General features: G+C 41.7%; 1 protein-coding gene across 5 annotated transcripts in view; it reads right to left on the bottom strand.

The window, feature by feature from the left end:
- The window catches only part of Arih2 (ariadne RBR E3 ubiquitin protein ligase 2), a 56,436-nt gene that overhangs the window by 16,357 nt on the left and 19,717 nt on the right, over nucleotides 1-20,362 (bottom strand). For 4 of the 5 annotated variants that reach the window (XM_041677157.1, XM_041677160.1, XM_041677158.1 and 1 more), the window contains one exon: nucleotides 465-532. In XM_041677157.1, the coding sequence (XP_041533091.1) occupies nucleotides 465-532 (68 nt within the window). Of the gene's footprint in view, nucleotides 1-464; nucleotides 533-12,230; nucleotides 12,277-20,362 lie in introns of all 5 variants that reach the window. The other variant, XM_041677161.1, reaches the window with a different exon arrangement.

Here is a 20,362-nt window from a genome sequence, read left to right as displayed (position 1 = left end):
AGAGATGGCTCAGCGGTTAAGAGCATTGCCTGCTCTTCCAAAGGTCCTGAGTTCAATTCCCAGCAACCACATGGTGGCTCACAACCATCTGAAATGAGGTCTGGTGCCCTCTTCTGAAGTTCAGGAAGAATATTATATACATAATAAATAAATAAAAAAAAAAAAGAAAGAAAGAAAGCAGGCTGAGCAAGCCAGTAACAGCCTTCACCATGGCCTCTGCATCAGCTCCTGCGTCAGAAGCTGTCAGGTTCCTGTCGGGTGTGCATGTTCACCCTGGCTTTCTCCAATGGACTGTGATTCAGAATATGCAGCCAAATAAACCCTCTGCTCTACAAGTTGTTTTTAGTTATAGTGTTTCAGCACACACATACGGACATACTCCAAAATGTCAACAAAATCACAATGGGTGGGCAGACAGAAGAATGCTACGGACAATTTTATCTTCTTTCCCATGATCATCTTACCTGTCCAGAATCTCTGAGACTTGCCAGTGGAAATTAACTAATATAAGTTTTGCAACTGAGTGAGATACCTGTAAGAAACAACAACAACAAATAATGAATTTTAACTGTAGCTTCTTATAGTACTCTATAGTTTGAGAATGTATAGATCTACCACGATGCTGGGCTCACATTTTTTCACTTAATTGCATTCTTTGGCTCTTTTAAGTTAAATTAGTTATATTGTTATTTTATCTCTTGTTCTTCGTCTTTGTTTTCATTAATATTTCCTATAAAAAAATAGAAGCTTTCACTGAAAACTGAACCCAAACCATCCTTTCTATAGTAATTAAAAATGTGCTATCTGAGCTAGGCATAGAGGAACACGTCTTTAATCCCAGCACTCAGGAGGCAGAGGCAGGCGGATCTCAGGACAGATCAGAGTTCGAGGCCAGCCTGGTCAACAGAGTTCCAGGACAGCCAGAGCTACATATTAAGACCCTGTCTCGAAGAGAAAAAAAGGGGGGAATATCGAACATAAGCAAGAGGCTTCCCAAATGGGATCCCAAATGTGACTTATGTTCTCACATGCTGTTCTATGAAGGCACACACAAAGTATGAGTCTAGTTAGTACTAGCAACACAGCTCCAGACTTTGACTTCTTGATTTATATGCCATAAACAACAAAATAAAGGACTTAAGGTCAGATTAGTGGTAGCACATAATTTTAATCCAGCAAATGAATCTCTTCTGAGTTCATCTCAGAAATAAAGCTGGGTTAGGCTAGAGAGATGGCTCAGAGGTTAAGAGTACTAGCTGCTCTTCCAGAGGTCCTGAGCTACACTCCACGCAACCACATGGGGGCTCACAACTATCTGTGATGAGACCTGGTGACCTCTTCATCATGCAGAACACTATATACACAACAAATTTAAAAAAAAAAAAACAACAAATTTTGGCATAATAGCAATGCCCTTAATCTCAGGACTTGGGAGGTAGAGGCAGGCAAATCCTTGGTATACATAGAAAGCACCAGGCTAGCCAAGGTTACACAGTGAGACTCTGCCTCAAATAAACAAATAATCAAATAGCATTTAAAAACCAGTTTTGTTACTGCTATTGTTTTTCAAAACAGGGCTTCTCTGTGTAACTAGACTTGGCTGTCCTGGAACTTGCTCTTGAGACAAGGTTGGCCTAAAACTCAGAGATTCACCTGACTCTGCCTCCCAAATTCTGGGACTAAAAGGCATGCACCATCATGCCTGGCTTAAAAAATCAGTTTAAAATCTCTGAATTCATAAAATCCAACAAGAACCAGTAGCAAAACATTTTTTTTAAATATTTATTTATTATGTATACAATATTCTGTCTGTGTGTATGTCTGCAGGCCAGAAGAGGGCACCAGACGTCATTACAGATGGTTGTGAGCCACCATGTGGTTGCTGGGAATTGAACTCAGAACCTTTGGAAGATCAGGCGATGCTCTTTACCACTGAGCCATCTCTCCAGCCCCGCAAAACATTTTTTTTTAAAGGTTTGTAGACAGTCTTCTGGCTTGTACATTTTCTGGAGTCTACATAAAAGGTGACAAAAGCTACCAATTCCACTGTAAATTCTTCCTCCCAAGAAAGTAAGGAGGATGCATGCACTACTAAGTTATTTGCAAGAATAAAATATTGAAGGCAACTTACATATCCAAGAAAAATGAGCTTGATAAATAATACATAACAGATCCATGCAATGGACAACAATCTAGTTAGTGGAAAGGTACTATTGTAATGGTCTGCTCTGTTAAGACAAGGCACACCCCCATACCCGCAAAGCAAGCTGATCTTCAGCTTCCAGCCTGAGTCCTTTCTTTTTCTGTCTCCCTCTTGAATAGGCAGCTTCTATCTCCCCCTTCTCCTCACTTCTCCTCTTCCCTTCCATAACCCACCAAATAAATATCCAATCTCACTCTGCATGGTGTGCCTAACCATGTCTCTGTCTCTTGCCCCACAGCGTGGCTCCCTGCCCAGGACCGGCTGCCTTAGGAGACCAGCAGCATGGTCTCATGGCGTGCCCAGATGGCACTGTCTCTCCTTGTGTAGGACTGGCTGCCTCGTCGAGATCTCTCACCCACCATGTGGCTCCCTGCCTGGACTTTTCTGCCCCTCATGGCCCACTGCAGCAACTTGGGGAACTGCATAGTCCCTGCCTGGGACTGGCTGCTTGCTGCCACTTTGGGGACCTGCAGTATGGTATTGGGGCAGCCATTTAGGGATCTGTAGTATTTTACTTTTACCATTACAACTATAGTTACTGACACAGAAAAGGGTTTTCTTTCTTTCCTTTGAAAGAGTGTCTCATATATCCTAGGCTGACCTAAAGCTTGCTGTATAGCTAAGGGTGATCCTGAATTTCTGATCCTTCTACCTTCACTTCCTCAGTTCTGGGATTACAGATGTGTGCCACTATGTCCAGTTTATACTCAGTTCTTTGCATATTATAGGCAAGCACTCAACCAACTGAGCTATATTGCACGCTGCAGAAGTTTACATTTTAGAATTAGGTTAAAGAAGCAAGTAGTAATGCAGCATTTGCTTGTTAGGGGACATAATAAGTGAAAAGTAAACTAGTTGCAAAACATCTTAAGTGTCAAGACAGGAGCAAAAAGGTTGGGATATGTTTGTAGGTCTATATCTGACTACCCAGGGCAAGCACAGGATATTACAAAGGTGCGACAGAAAACATGAAAGGCCAGCAGATACCTCAGGATACAGACATAACTCTATTCTGAGGCTGAGTCCTATCTGGTTCACAGAGAAGAACTTCAGTAGGGAAAACATAGCACTGAAGCTCAAATAATCCAAGACTTAAATAAGTTATGTTTTAGAACAGTATCATTATCTGAGGCTGTTCAATTAATGAGTGCCTTCCTGTCCCACAGGCCAAATACATCTGAAGAAAACCAAGGATGCAAGATAGCTAACTTCATTTGGGGTAGGGGTTCCCACTACCCTCCATGAAAGGGAACACTGTGCACACTGTTAAAACATTTTCTTACTGAGGACCATGAGATTTTAGGTCAAGGTTCCTAAATCATGGATAGTAATGTCTTTTAACTATTTCAACAGACCATTATCATAAAATGAAGTGATATACTAGCTATTTTAAATTTTAGCAGCTGCATGGTAAAAATTTTATTTCATTTTTAGATAGGTCTCACTCCTTAGCCTTGTTTGGCCTAGAACCTTGTATGTAGAACAGGTTTCCAACTCACAGAGATCCACCTGGCTCTACCTTCTGAGTACTGACATTAAGGATGTGTGCCACACATCCTCTTCCCCCTTAGAGGTTCTCACTCTGCAGCCCATGCTGATACAAGCTTGTGATCTGTGGTGGTCTGAAAGAAAATGGCCCCAAAGGGAGTGGCAGGATTAGGAAGCGTGTCACTGCAGAGGTGGGTGGGCTTTGAGGTCTCATATACGCTCAGGCCAAACCCAGTGTCTCAGACCACTTCCTGTTGCCAGTGAGTCAAGATGTAAGGATTCTCAGCTCCTTCTCTAGCACTGTATCTGCCTGCATGCTGCCTCACTTCTTGACATGATGATAATGGACTAAACCTCAGAAGTGGAAGTGAGTCACCCCAATTAAATATTTCCCTTCATAAAAGTTGCGGTGGTCGCCGGGCGGTGGTGGCGCACGCCTTTAATCCCAGCACTCGGGAGGCAGAGGCAGGCGGATCTCTGTGAGTTCGAGACCAGTATGGTCTACAAGAGCTAGTTCCAGGGCAGGCTCCAAAACCACAGAGAAACCCTGTCTCGAAACCCCGAGAAACCCTGTCTCGAAACCCCCCCCCCCCAAAAAAATGCGGTGGTCATGGTGCCTCTTCACAGCAAGATGCTCCTTTTGCCCTGGCCTACCATGTGCTGGGAATACGGTGTGCTCTTACAACTCTTGAACCATGATCCTCTGCATTACTTTCTGAGTGCTGCTAATTACCAATGGGCAACCTTGCCCAACTATATCAACTGCTTCTTACCTTGACTTCTGTTTTAATTTGTAGCTAAAGATAACCTTGAATCTTCCTGTCTCCTGGGATCACAGGTATGGGCCACCATACCCAACTGTTCTCATTTCTAAATATCTTCATATACAGAGGGCATGGGCCTGGCAAAGGCACCAAAATTACCACAAATGACTTAGGTAGAATCTTTATAGAAAGATTTATGGAAAGGGGTCAGGGCTGCCTCCCTTAATTCCATAAAGCCTACACAACTAGACAAGAAATAGATATCCATTCAATACATGATTGGTTAGTAATTTATGTGTGCTCATGTATATGGTCTTCAAGCAACTGATTCTTCTTTCTCCACCTGTATATTTGAATGTGGGATTACAGGGAGAAGATACCGAGTCTGGCTTTACAGAGTTTAGGGATCTAAACACAGGAAGTCACACTTGCAGAGCAAGTATCTTACTCACTGAACCCAACACCATATACCAATATTAACCTGTGGTTCTTCAAAAGAATTTTTTAAAAAAAAGAATGTTCAAGGCATGGGGGCTGGAGAGTTCAATTCCTAGTACCCACATGGTGGCTCATAACCATCTGTAATGAGCCCTGGTACCCTCTTCTGTATACATGCAGGCAGAACACTGTATACATAAAAATAAAAAAGTGAAGGTAGATCTATTTTTAGAAAATGTTCAAGACATTTATTTGAACATTGTACTTATTCCTTGATTTCAACAACACTAACAGCCAAAACAAAAGCTCAGAGTTAAGCTCACTTACACTAACATGGTTCTGTTGACACCAGAAATGCACTGACTACATTCTGTGCACATCCTAGTTTTGGTAAGGAAAGAAAACTAGTTGCTGAAGAGATGGCCCACAATTAAAAACACTGGTTGGTCTCGCAGAAGGGTCTAGGTTCATTTTCCAGCACTCACACTATGGCTTGTCTACCAATAGCTCAGGTTCCAGGGATCTGACCATGGACCTGGCACATACATGGTGCACATCTATCATACAGACAAAACACACAGCCAGAGCTAAAGAATGAGTACCTTTCTCAGGGAGGGGTCAAAAACAAAACAAACAACCCCCCCCCAATAACAAAACAATAAAGAAAAACTAACTGTGAAGATATTTATTAAGTGCAAAGAGCCAAAAATCCCTCAATACACTTGAGTCAGCAGAGAAAAAACTCACATATATACCACTAGCTTTCTGTATCAGGTGCTAGTGTGGTTTCCAAGTTGCACATGAAGTTTAAGAAAAGTGCCTATCAGGGCTGGAGAGATGGCTCAGTGGTTAAGAGCATTGCCTGCTCTTCCAAAGGTTCTGAGTTCAACTCCCAGCAACCTCACGGTGGCTCACAACCATCTGTAATGAGGTCTGATGCCCTCTTCTGGCCTGCAGGCATACACACTGACGGAATATTGTATACATAATAAATAAATAAATATTAAAAAAAAAGAAAAGTGCCTATGATATGACATATGCAGACACTATGAATATGGTGGAACCACTGTGGCAAGACTGATCTTCATCGAGCAAGGTACACAAGGAGGATACCAGTGGTTCTCAGTCTTCCTTATGCTGCGACCCTTTAATACACTTTTGTGACCCTTTAATACACTTCCTCCTCGGGGCTGGAGAGATGGCTCAGTGGTTAAGAGCATTGCCTGCTCTTCCAAAGGTCCTGAGTTCAATTCCCAGCAACCACATGGTGGCTCACAACCATCTGTAAAGAGGTCTGGCGCCCTCTTCTGGCCTTCAGGCATACACACAGACAGAATATTGTATACTTAATAAATAAATATTTTTTAAAAAAAGAATTAAAAAAAAATACACTTCCTCATGTTGTGGTGGCCCCCAACCATAAAATTATTTCACTGCTACTTCGTAACTTTAATTTTGCTACTGTTATGAATCATAATGTAAACATCTGTTTTCTGGTGGTCTTATGCATCCCCTGTGAAAGGATTGACTGAAGCCCAAAGGGTTGAGAACTGCTGCTGATCTATATACAGAGCCAGGTGTCAAAGACGCCTCCAGGGATGGAGGACAACGAGCAATGAGCAGTACTTTAGAAGAATTTATTTTAAAGGTGGTCTTAGCGGTGGGGGCAGTTTCCACACAAATTAAGATCCTAGGAGTGAACTGATTTATTTCTTCAACCCCTCCATCCACACATCAGTTTTCCCAGAGGGAAACTTGAAGCAGCCTCACTCCCTGGCCAGCAACAAACCTTGTTGGGCATTTAAGCCACGTTAAAGATAAAAATCAGCCTTAGTTCCAAGAGGTGAATTTTCTCATGATCAATTAGGACTCATACCACCACTTTTCAATACTCCAAGAGCAGCAATTTACTCTAATCAATTCCATTGGGCTGGAGACACTCTGCTCAACTTTTAAGAGCACTTGCTCTTGTGGAGGACCTAGGTTTTATTCCCATAACCTAAATGGCAGCTCATAACCACTTATAATTCCATTCCCAGGAAGATTTGATGCTCTCTTCTGACCTTTCAGGGAACTAGGCACACATACGGCACAAATATATACATAGCTAAAAGAAGGCAGAATATGCACATACATTTTAAAAAATCTAAAAATAAAAAATAATCAATACTTGTACAACTTCAAAGATCTTTTAGTACGCATTCCTCCCTATTTTCGGCTGAATAAAGATAAGCTCTTGCCAGGGATGGGGGCACACAACTGTCACTCCAACACTAGGGAGGCAAACAATGTGTCTCTGTGAGTGCTAGGCAAGTCTGATCTACACAGCCAGAGCTACATAGTGAGACCATGTCCTTAAAAAAGGAAAGAAAATGAGAAAAAGACAGATATACAACACACACACACACACTCTTTTTGGTTTTTCAAGTCAGAGTTTCTCTGTGTAGCCCTGGTAGTTCTGGAACTCGCTCTGCTCTGTAGAGTAGGCTGGCCTCAAACTCAGAGATCCACCTGCTTCTGCCTCCCAAGTGCTGAATTTAAAGGAGCGTGCTACCAAGATTTTGGCAATTTCTTAAAATGTTAAACATACACTTACCATGTGACCCAGGAATCCTGTCCCTAAATATCGACATCAAGACACGTGAAAGCAATGTCTACATTAAATTCAGGACATGGATGATTTTAGCAACATAGTTTTAACAGCCAAGTCAGAAACAGCCTAAATGTCTATAAATTAATAAATGAGCAGATAAGCAAAAAAATGTGTTATCTACACTATGAAAATCACTATTTACCAATAAAGGGAATCCATTAATGGCATATAAAACAGATGAAACTTAAAAACAACACAATCATAGGAGAATCAGGAAACATGAATTTTCTAAAAAAGGCAAAATTGTGCAGGGAAATATAGTAGTTCCTTCGGGCTAAATATGAGGGCTGAGCGTAGACACATGAAATTTTTGGAGTGATGGAAAAGTTGGGATCCTGGAAGGGTGCAGCTGGTACACACCCTTGATCCCCGCACTCAAGAGGCAGAGGCAGGCCAGTCTGTGTGAGTTCAAGAATAGGCTGGTCTACACAATAAAACATGTTCTCAAACAAACAAACAATGCCAGGTTAATGATAATTGCTAAACAGATAGATATATCCCAACACTCGGGCGGCAGAGGCAGGTGTATCTCTGTGGGTTAGTACAGCCTAGTCTACAAGAGCTAGTTCCAGGACAGGCACTAAAACTACACAGAGAAACCCTGTCTCAGAAACAAACAAACAAATGAACAAAAAAACATATAATGGAAAAATTTAAAACTGGATGAACTTATTCCTACATGAAAGTTTCTATAAAACAATGCTAGGCATGATAGCACACATCTACAGTCATAGTACTTAGGAGGCTGAGGCAGGGGAATCCTATCAGTTTGAGGCTAGCTTGAACTACATAAGTGAGTACCAAACCAGCTAGGGCTTCATATAAAGTCCATATTTTAAAAAAATTGAGTCAGGCGGTGGTGGCTCACGCCTTTAATTGCAGCACCACTCCAGAGGCAGAGGCAGGTGGATCTCGGAGTTTGAGGCCAGCCTGCTCTACAGAGTAAGTTCCAGGACAGCTAGGGCTACACAGAGAAAACTTGTCTCAAAAAAAAAAAAAAATACCAAAAACAAAATAGTTTCAATAAAGTTGATTAAACAAACAAACAAACAAAAAAGTAAAACACCATAGTGCATGCCTAGAATACCAGCAGGAGATTGGAGGATCAGGAGGAGTTCAAAATCGTTCAACACCAGCAGCCTGGGCAACATGGGACCTTGTCTCAAAAACAAAATGGTAACTTAAAAAAATAATTGGGCCCGTGAGGTATTTTTAAAAGTAACTGATTGCTATGCAAGCTTCATTAACTGAAGCCAATCCCTGGAAACCATGTGGAAGGAAACAGCCTACTCCTACAGCTATCTTCACATCTCACAGGTGACTCACACACACACCACACACATGATCAGGGAAAGAATAAAACATACCCATATGTCTCAAAATTTCTATAATTTTGGAAGTTAGGAGAATGGCAACTGTGTTACTAGAAACTACTTACACTGCTGATCCCCATACTGGGAAAGAGGACCTGGTAGTGGGCTGCTACCTCAGAACATAGTAAACATGCCCACACATCAGTTCACATAACCATATATCTAGCTGCTTAAGAGTCGTTCGTCCCATCCCCCACCCCAATACCCTGGCCACCAAACAACAGTTTCTCTGGCTGTCCTGGAACTCCCTCTGTAGACTGGTCTTAAACTCAGAGATCTGCCTGCCTCTGCCTCCTGAGTGCCAGGATTAAAGGTATGTGCCACCACCACCCAGCTTAATGTCTCCACAGGTCACTTGTTTAATTCAATGCCTGTCTGTGAGTACCTTTTACAAAAGTGCTCTGCGTGTGCACCAGCACACCTGAAGAGAGCATTAGGTCCTATTAAGACGGCCGTGAGAAACATGTGGTTGCTGGGAATTGAACTCAATTGAAGAAGAGCAGCCAGGGCTCTTAACCTGAGCCATCTCCCCAGCCCCATGACTACTTAATTTTAAAGTATGGTACTGCATCTATGAGGGAAGGTGAGAAAAAGAATCAGAATCATAGCTAGTTACACTGACTAAATAGAAGAAATCTGCCGTGCCTTGATAAATTCATGCATGACTACTAGCACGATCCACGCGAAACCTCTAATGTCAGAGATCCAGGAGGTAGGACAACAACATGCACTTCCAAGTATGACAACAGAGAAGCTCTCAAATATATAGGGAAGGATACGAGAAAAGACAGCGGTTATCAGTCCCATGCAGACATGGCTAGTGAACCAGGCTTGCTGTTTAAGAGGACACTGTCGGCATCCTCACAGGAGACCAACACCTCATTCAAGTTGAGTGGGCTGCTTTTACATTTGGTTCCACCTAAATGTTCCTAAGGCATACAAGTCTCCTTTGTCATGTACTTCTATGTGCATCCTTTAATTTTTGCTAGAGTGTCCACTATTACAAAGAATTATAGGATACATCACCCCCAGGATCAATAAAGTGTACCTGGTCCACTCAGTAACAGCTAAGTAGAATTACCACTATAAACACATTTTACTTTTCCATAGCTTTCAAAAAAAAAAAAACCCAAAAACCAAAAAAATTTGCATTTCTATGCCCTATACCTTAACAAGAAACACATGCTTATGTACTTTATCATTTCATTTATTTGTATTTTTTGAGACAGGGTCTATGTAGACTAGGCTGGGCTGGAATCCAGGCCAATTAAAGGAAATGGGGTCCCTTCTGTAGTCATTTATCCTACAAGATACCCTACATTACCTACAGCCTTAATCCAATCCAGCAGCTCCAGATCTCTACTTCTGAAAACATCTAGCTACCCACGTCAGGAAGGACTGTTTCTGAGAAGCGGTACTCGCAAAAGTAACACGCAAACAACTACCATCCTTTGTGGCCCGTGTCTGTAAAAGGAATTGACACAGACTTTCACTTGGTAACACTGTGTTATAGGCGCCTAGTGAAGTGGGAGGCAGTAGAAGAGTCAAGTTTTTCCTTCTTATTTTAAAGAACTGTAAACATTCCACTCAATTTTATTCCTGCTTCATAAGCAAGGCCAGAGAAGGCAGCACAGAGACCAAAGGGAGATGCATTGCTTAGTTTCCTCACTCAGAGGTAACGACATCTATACAAACAATTGTTTCCTCACTCAGAGGTAACGACATCTATACAAACACTTAAGTGGCTATTTACCAGCAAGTGGTTCCAAACATGACTAACAGCACAGAAGCCTACAGCCTCAGCATTTCCTAAGATGTTCCTTCCTAATGCTATGACACCTTAGTATGGTTTCTCATATTGTAGAGAAACCCAAACATAAAATGTGGCCTCTTATGGAGAAAGTATATTACTGGGGGTGGGCTTTGAGCTTTCAAAAAGCCCATTACAAGCCCAAAGTCTCTCTCCTCCTGTGGCCTGTGAATGCCTGAATGCCACCATGCTTCCCACCATGACAATAATGGACTTAACCTCTGAAACTGTAAGCCATCCCCAGTTTCCGTGTCATGGGCGATCTCTTCACAGCAAGATAGCAGTGCACAACAGTAACACTTCTGAAGCAGTAAGCTTCAGTTCACAGTGTTAGAGAAGGCAAGTACAAGAGCAATTTGGTTCTGGGCATAGAAATTCTGATTCACTGCCCTAGTCTAGGTTTTAATTTTGTTCCCTGTATGTTCATCACTAGGTTCTTAAAAGAGAATACTCCAGTGAAATTCTTTTTCAATCTCAAGTTCCAAGTCCACTTCAAGTCTGTTAGTAAATAACTAATTTTTTTCCAAGCTCCGACCAAATCCTAACCCCCTCAAAAATTCAAGCATGTCATTATTAAAACTTTGGTTACTTTAGCTGGGTGGTGGTGGCGCACGCCTTTAATCCCAGCACTCAGGAGGCAGAGGCAGGCGGATCTCTGTGAGTTCGAGGCCAGCCTGGTCTACAAGACCTAGTTCCAGGACAGGAACCAAAAAAAGCTACGGAGAAACCTTGTCTCGAAAATCCAAAAAAAAAAATTTTTTTGGTTACTTGGCCAGGTGGTGGTTTCCAGGATCCCTTAAGGGTTGACTGACAGGATCCTTTGTTTTCTTTTAGTAAAGAATTCAGGTCAATAGCCGGGTAGTGGTTGCACACGCCTTTAATCCCAGCACTTGGGTGGCAAAGGCAGGCGGATCTCTGTGAGTTCGAGGCCAGCCTGGTTTATAAGAGCTACTTCCAGGACAGGCTCCAAAACTACCGAGAAACTCTGTCTCGAAAAAACAAAACAAAACAAAACACAAAAATTTTAGTTACTCGAGTAAACGTTTGCATCCCTTGCCTACAATGAACTAAAACCATCATGGGAGGTAAAGCTTGTTCCTTAAGGAAATGGAAAGCACAATGGACATTCAGGACCTCTCTTAAGAGTCAAGTATCTTTGGAATAAATTCTTAAAGGAATTTCTCAAAATTGAAAAGTATTTGGTGACATCCTAGAGCACTTGGATAGGATACGTTCTGTATTCGAAGTATTAACATATAGAACACAGCAGCAGTGAGGATGAAGTAAGGCACGCACTAAGTAATTTCTGCTCCTGATAATACCTCAAGAAAACCCATGACCATGGTCAGTTCTATCTTCCTTTCCTAGCGTTACCTATAGCTGTCCAAACTGTCTAGCCTCAAAGACAAGTAGGTAACAAAACTTGCAATTAAAAAATTTCCCCAAGAAAGGATGAATCCAGCAGCCCACCATAACTGTTGCCAGCCCTTCCCACACTTACCAGTGCCATAGGGAGGATGCAGCCGATGGCAGTGAGCATCAACGGCCTGAAAAAATACAGGTGGTAGTTTCAATTTTTATTTAGAATTCTTACTTGCCAACTGCCTGACATCTTTTAAGGCTACACCAGTAGGTCTTCATGCCTCATCCAATCAAACCACTCTGTGGTCCAATCATATTTGTTAACAAAACAGAGGTCACTAAACAGCCCAGATGAAGAAAAGGTGAGCTGGCTTCTGGGCCTGGGGTAAAAAGGGAAAACTAGTTTGAAAAGATCAAGATGAATGGACGTGGGTCTTAGGCGAATGGAAAAGTAGGAGGGAGATAAAGTAATAAAGGGGTAAGAGAAGAAACAAGGCTAAGGTAGAGACGAAGGAAGTGAACAGCAGCCTAGCATCGGGCGAGTCAGCAGAAGCAGGGCAGAGGTGCCCCACTGACTACTGGTTATGTCAGCTCCCCCATACTTCACACCTACATAGTCTCAGCCTCAAAAGATAAGCTCTTAGGCTGACAACGCTGCTCCCACTCGCTTTTCTTTACAAATCCAAAGAGAGCACTTGTAGTTAATTGGAGCATCGATATTTAAACATGTTTTCAAAATCTGATAATACACACAAATTTGAAGATTGCTAACTGGCCTAATCAAAATCATTCATGACAACTATTATCTCATACAAAAAAAAAATCAAAATACAATCAAACAAAAATCCCAAACCAAAAAACAATACACACACACACACACACACACACACACAAATAACGCCAAAGATTTCACTAAACAGGAGGATCTCTATGAGCTCGAGGCCAGCCTGGTCTACAAGAGCTAGTTCCAGGAAAGTTGGTGCTGTAACACAGAAAAACTCTGTCTAGAAAAACCAAAAAGATTTCATTCAAAAAAGGAGAAAATAGGAAAGTTACTATTCCTTTACCAGGAGAGTTTTGTTTGTTTTCATGTAGCCCAGGCTGGCCTCTTGCTCTGTAGAATTACTGATGCTCCTGCCTCCAGCTCCCAAGTGCTGAGATTACAGGTGTGTGTTAGCAGTCCTTGTTTGTGTGATGCTGAGGATCAAACTGAGGGATCTGTGCACACCAGCTAAGTACTCTACTAACTGAACTACATCCCTAACCTTGAAGGCATTTTCTAAAATCATGAACACTCCCTGAAGCTCATTTATTCATTACCCTGCTCTCAACTTAGACCCAGCTCCCACCCAAACAAATGTCCATGAGTGAATAATTCCTCACGGTACTCGGTACAAAAGGTGGGTAGAGCCTTCTAAAATGCCGACAGACTTCTGAGAAATGACATACACATAGCTGCTATTCGCAAATGAAGGTCATGTCCAGTAACCACAGTAAAAAGAACTACAGAAAATGAATAGGATGCAGAAGGGCAGGAGGAGAGGTAGGTTGGAGAGAACTGTGGTTGAAAAAAAAAAGAAAGAAAATGAACTGAATAAAGCAGGACTAAAAACTTGAGTCTGTTCTTGTAACCACAATCCATCTCATCTAAAAATGACTTCAGTGTCTTGCCTCTTTCAGCTGGCTAAAGCAGAGCATACCGAATACTAACCAGCTAGGTACACCAGCCCTTTGCCCTCTCCTCCAGAAAGGATTTCACAAAGGCTAACATACTCTAAGAAGAGTCACAAATTCCAACAGCAACTATGAAAAATAGAGCTTCTACTGTCTTAGCAATCAATCCCCTTTGATAGGCTCCAGTCACAGAACTTTTTCTGCTACATGAAACTTTGTAAACAGAAGAGGACGAGAAGCTCTTTTAAAGCAGAGTTGTTCCTGCCCCTTTCAAATAATGTTTCCTTTTCTGCCATACCTAAGCATTCACAACAGGGGCCAGCACTGTTCTCATGCTATTACCACCCGCCTGCTTTACTCTCTAGTAACTAGAACCCTATAAGCTATTGAATGCAAGCAGTCTCCAAGGCTGTCCCAGCACTCTGATCCAGGAACGAGACCAGAGACTGCTTCTGAAGACAGTAAAAATGTATAGCCTACTGGCTGGTCTTATGGAAACTTAATACACTAGATGGAGTTATCTGAAAGGAGGAAATTTTAATTTAAAAAAATGGCACAGCCGGGCGATGGTGGCGCACGCCTTTAATCCCAGCACTCGGGAGACAGAGGCAGACGGATCTCTGTGAGTTCAAGACCAGCCTGGTCTACAGAGCTAGTTCCAGGACAGGTTCCAAAGCCACAGAGAAACCCTGTCTCGAAAAACAAACAAACAAAAAAAATAAATAAATAAAAATAAAAAAATGGCACCATAAGATCAGGCTGTAGGTATTTTCTTAATTAGTGATTGATGGGGGAGGGCCCAGCCCACTGTGGGTGGTGCCATCCCTGGGCTGGTGGTCCTGGGTTCTGTAAGAAAGCAGGTTGAGCAAGCCAGTAAGTGGCATCTCTATGGCCTCTGCATCAGCTCCTGCCTTGTCAGGTTCCTGTCCTGACCTCCTTTGATGATGAACAGTGCGATAAGAAGTATAAGCCAAATAAATCTTTCCTCCCCAACTTGCTTTTGGTCATGGTGTTTTGTCACAGGACTAGTAATCCTAACGAAGGCCGAAGGAGAGCTGAGAATCCCAGCAAGAGGACAAAAGGACGGAGTCATGTATATTGAAGTCAAAAAAAGCCACTTAAAATTTCCCAAGTAGTTGCAGTGGATCTACCATTGCAGAAGTAGAAATATAGGAAAGAACATGATCAAAATATAGTGTATGAAAAAATTAAGCAGAAATATGAAGCAGAAGTACAAAGACTATTATTTAAACCTCCTTTCTTACTATTTTTTTTAAAGGAGGGGAAAGAAATTCAAAGCTTTAAATTATCTTAATGTAAAAGTCAAACTATTTAATTCCCTTCTCTTTCAACATGTTTGAATGTTAAAACAACAGAAGATGGCTAAGAAAGTGGCTCAGTTGGTAGTGCTTGCTTAGTGTGCTAGACACCTGGATTCAATTCTCAGGCATGTATAATATCAGGCATAGTAGCACACAAGCCTGTAGCATTGGCAAAGTAGAGGCAGAATGGTAAGAAATTCAACATTACCCTTGGCTGCCTAAATTTGAATCTATCTTGGGCTACAAGACTGTCTGCCTAAAACAAAACTCATAAAAGATACTCGGGAAGTGTTCACTAAAAAACCTTAGGTAGTCAATACCATTAGACCTGCAGTTCAGTTGACTCAGAAAGATGTTACTTTTTCCTTTTCTTTTTTCTGTCTTTCTTCAAGTGCTGCCAAAATCTAAGGAAGATTTAGGCTTCCTTACTGTCTCTCAAGCTGCACCCTTGCAAGGTGGCTGACTTCTGCGATGTCTTAAGCAATATGGACATCCTCTTTCTCTCAAATATTACAGGAATGATCTCTAGGCCACACATTAATATTCTTCTCCTCTGAAACCTCTTGAGCGGGACCCCACAATTCAAATCACTGTTTTCCATGCTCCTACTAGTATGGCCCAATAAGCCCTGCTTAAAGTCTCCAACTGTTTTTCTAGTCCAAAGTCCCAAATTACTCCATATTCCTCCAGCCAAAAACATGGCCAGTCCTATGGCAACAATTCCCCAGCTTCAGGTACCAACTGGGTCTTAGTTAGGGATTGTGACCACAACAACTATTACAAAGGAAAACATTTCATTGGGACTGACTTACAATTCAGAGTTTACTCCATTGTCATTATGGTGGGAAGAATGAGGGCACAAAAGGCAGACAAGGGACTGTAGAGTTCTACATCTGGATCAGCAGGCAGTAGGAACAAAGAGTGAGCTGCTGAGCCTGGCTCGAGCTTCTGAACCCTCAAAGCCCACCTCCAGTTACACACACCCTCCAATAAGGCCACCTGTCCTAATCCTTTCCAATAATACCATTCCCCATAAGCCTCTGGGAGCCACATTCGTTCAAACCGACAGCCTCTCAAGTGCTGGGATGACAGATGTGTGCCTCCACAGCAAACTTTGGATGTGTAGTGTTTCTGCTTTACATGAGAATACTAAGTTCCCCTGACAATCCTATTGTAAATAGTTCCATAAAATTACTTTACATATCCTGTCTGCCATGTTCCACCTTGCTCCTATTCGTAAAGAAGTCTCTACTATCAGCTGGAGAGATGGGTCATCAGCAAGGGCACTAGTTCTTCCAGAAGACCCACCCTTGATTCCCAGCACTTACATGGTGGCTCACAACCAGCTCTAACTCCAGTCTCAGGGGATTCAATTGTCTCCTCTGCCCTCCATGGGCAGCAGATACATAGTGCATGGTCTTAACAAGCAAACCAAACACATACACACATAAAATTAAAATAATTATTTGTTCTGTTTTTCAATACAGAGTTTCTCTGTGTGTAGCCCTGGATGTCCTACAATTCACCCAGTAGACCAGACTGGCCTCAAACTCACATATATCCACCAGTCTCTGCTTCCCAAGTACTGGGAGTAAAGATGTGGGCCACCACTGTCTGGCTTAAAATAATATTTGTAGTAATAGGAGTGGCGGGGCTGCGTTCCCAGCACCTGGGCCGCCTGGCTAGCTTATGCCCCCAAATAATTACACGGACACTGTATTCTTTTAATCACTGCTTGGCCCATTTCAATCTAGCCTCTTCTAGGCTAACTCTCACACCTGGACTAGCCCATTTCTAATATTCTATGTAGCACAGCTAGGTGCGCTTACCGGGAAGATTCTAGCCTACGTCCATCCTGGGTCGGAGCTTCATCGCGTGTGTCTGCCCATGAGCCGGGAGCATGGCGTCTCTGCTCCAGAGAGCAGAGCTGTCCGTCTCTGTCTGAAGCATCTTACCTCACTTCCTCTTCCTCCCAGCATTCTGTTCTGTTTACTCCACCCACCTATGTTCTAAGCTATGAGCCCAAGCAGTTTGTTTATTACTTAACCAATGAAATCAACAGATTGATATATGACACTCCCACATCAAATATTCTTTTAAAATTTATATTGCACCTGGCAGTGATGGTGCAAGGATTTAATCCCAGCACTAGGGGAGGCAGAGACAGGCAGTTCTCTGTGAGTTCAAGGTCACAATTGATCTACTGAGCAAGTTCCAGGACTGGCTCCATAGCTACTGAGAAACTCTGTCTCAAAAAGCAAAAAATAAAAAAATAAATTGGCTCTTCCAACATTCCTAAGTGCTGGAATTACAGGCTGGTACCACAACCCCTGGTTTTATGTAGTGTGAGGGACTGAACCTAGAGCTTTGTTCATGCTAAAGCAGAGACTCCACATAGAATACCTTCTTTCCTACCCTGTGCCAATACATATAGGAAAGATCTGGAAACATGTGCCATCTAGTTTCGAGTATTCAATGTTTTCATTTCATTCATTCTTTCTTTTTTTTCCCCTGAGGGTCTCTCTACAAGTCCTTGATGTCCTGAACTTATTATGTGAACCAGGCTGGCCTCAAACTCAGAGATTCACCTGCCTCTGCCTTCCAAGTACCAGGATTAAAGGCATGTGCCACACACAACCCAGTTTAAGTTTTCAGTTCGTGCATTTATTAACCCTTTCTTAGTTATCATCAATAAGCAATACTTACACCTGAGATCCACCTGCTTCTACATCAAGATTTCTGATATTAAAGACAATTTTATTAAGCATTGACATGTAAAGAAATACTGGATCTTATGCAAGCAGTGGTGGTGCACACCTTGAATCCTAGCACTCAGGAGGCAGAGGCAGGTGAACCTTTGAGTTTCAGGTCAGCCTGGTCTATAGAGTAAGTTCCCTGACACCCAGGGCTATACATAGAAACCCTGTCTCAAAAGAAAAAAAAATTAACAAAAATAAAACTGGATCTCAGTGCTTGAGAGATAGCTCAGTGGTCAAGAGCACTGGGTGTTCTTCCAGAGGTTCAATTTCCAGCACCCACATGGAGGTTCACAGTAAATGCAGTTGCAGGTAATCTTCGATCTCCTTTGGCAACAAGAATTCATCAATACACTTAAAAAAAACAAAAACAAAAAAACCAAACAACCAACCAAACAAATAAGCAAAAAACAAGATCTGCATCTCAAATTGTTCACAGCTTGGCTTGCAAGCTTTATAAATCTTGCAAATATAAAGTAGTATAAAAGCAAGAATGAAGGATCCTGGGGCCCAAGGAGAGATGAGCTTTGCTGGTCTGTTTTATGACACAAGATAGAGTCACCTGAGAGGAGGAAACCCCACTGAGAAAATGCCCCATATCTGGGCTGTAGGCATTTTCTTAATCTGTGACTGATGGGGAAGCCTTAGCTCATTATGAGTATAGATAACACTAAGGAACAAACCAGTGAGCAGCACCTCTGTGACGTCTGCATCAGCTTCTATCTACACATTACAGCCAGATTTGAGTTCCTGTCTTGGCTTCCCTCTGTGATTCTAGTGGTAACAGAGCTCAGGTTTAAAAACTAAAGTGAAGGTTGGGTGTGCTAACGCACACTGTTGTAGATTATTTTAAGATATATTTGTTGTAATGAAGCCAATATGTGTTGCATTTTTATGTTGCATTTGACTCTGTAAAGCTGCGATTTTTTTGCCTGTTAAAACACCTAATGGTCAGCCGAGAAGTAGTGGCACATGCCTTTAATCCCAGCACTCAGGAGGCAGAGGCAGGCAGATCCCTGTGAGTTTGAGGCCAGCCTGGTCTACAAGAGCTAGTTCCAGGACAGGCTTGATAGCTACAAAGAAACTCTGTCTCAAAAAAAACAAAAACAAAGTAAAAACCTCTAAATATACATAGGCTTGAGAGAGAAGAGATGACATAGAGTCATAAAAAAGTCTTTAAAAAAGGAGTAAAGGGGGCTGAAGGGATGGCTCAGTGATTAAGAGCATTGCCTGCTCTTCCAAAGGTCCTGAGTTCAATTCCTGGCAATCACATGGTGGCTCACAACCATCTGTAATAAGGTCTGGTGCCCTCTTCTGGCCTGCAGACATACACACAGACAGAATATTGCATATATAATAAATATTTTTTTAAAAAAAGGAGTAAAGCCGGGCGGTGGTGGCGCACGCCTTTAATCCCAGCACTCGGGAGGCAGAGGCAGGCGGATCTCTGTGAGTTCGAGACCAGCCTGGTCTACAAGAGCTAGTTCCAGGACAGGCTCCAAAACCACAGAGAAACCCTGTCTCGAAAAACCAAAAAAAAAAAAAAAAAAAAAAAAAAAAAAGGAGTAAAGTAATATTAAGGAGATAAGGCACGTAAAGACGGAAAATACAGAGTCTCAGAATTATATATATTGTGTTTTCTTTAAGATTTTTGGCTGCTAAGAAATCTTGGATTATAGAAGTTGCTAGATTAAACCAACATATGTATTTTTAAATTATCTTGATTTCAAAATTTAAGTCAAAAGATATGTTACTTTGGGAATGAGGTTCTGCTTTTATTTCTGCAGAAAATAAAGATTATTATATAGTCATGTTAGTTATGTTTTCAAGATCATACACAAATATATTTAGAATATGCCATTTAAAATGTTTAATAACCTAAGGCTTTTCATGACAGTGAGACATGTCTGCTCTTGGCAGCACCAATGTACTTCAGAGAAGATGATGGGCATCAAAGAAAGCTCTATATGAAGCTTGCTTTCTTTATGGCAAAAGCTAGCCATACAGGCAAAGAAATGTTTTTTGTTGTTGTTTTTTGTTTTTGTTGTTGCCTCAATTGCTGACAGTTACTGCAAGCTGAACCAGTAGGACACAAAAAAGTGGCTGCCAAATTGTCAAGATTAAGGTAAGACAGTCCTTCAAAATTCTCTGCTTCACAGGAAAAGTCTGTCAGATATTCTAGATGAATGCTCTAACGTTGCAGAAGAACTTCATATGACTGTCCAGGCTGCCTGATAACATTAGGTAACATTCCACCCTTCTGGGGTCTTTGATGGAGTTAAAGACATTATGAAAAAAAGAGTAAATTAGAATCACAAAGATAAAATAGATAATAGAATATTTTCTCTAATTTTTCTAGATACAAATAGACTAGATATTGTAACTATAATTCTTACTTGCTGTTTTTGTTGTATGTAGCCTTAACTATGTTAAAGTTAAAAAGTGATGCTAATTTTAATTAGAAACACTGTGGAAGAATCTCCTTGCACAATGTAAAGATGTTACCCATATTGATTTAA

The sequence above is a fragment of the Microtus oregoni genome, unplaced genomic scaffold (genome assembly GCF_018167655.1).
Source record: "Microtus oregoni isolate MIOR12 unplaced genomic scaffold, Mior012 000028F_ref0000031, whole genome shotgun sequence".
NCBI classification, from domain to species: domain Eukaryota; kingdom Metazoa; phylum Chordata; class Mammalia; order Rodentia; family Cricetidae; genus Microtus; species Microtus oregoni.
The sequence above is the reverse complement of the archived record's forward strand: the minus strand, read 5'-3'. Positions and strand labels throughout refer to the sequence as shown.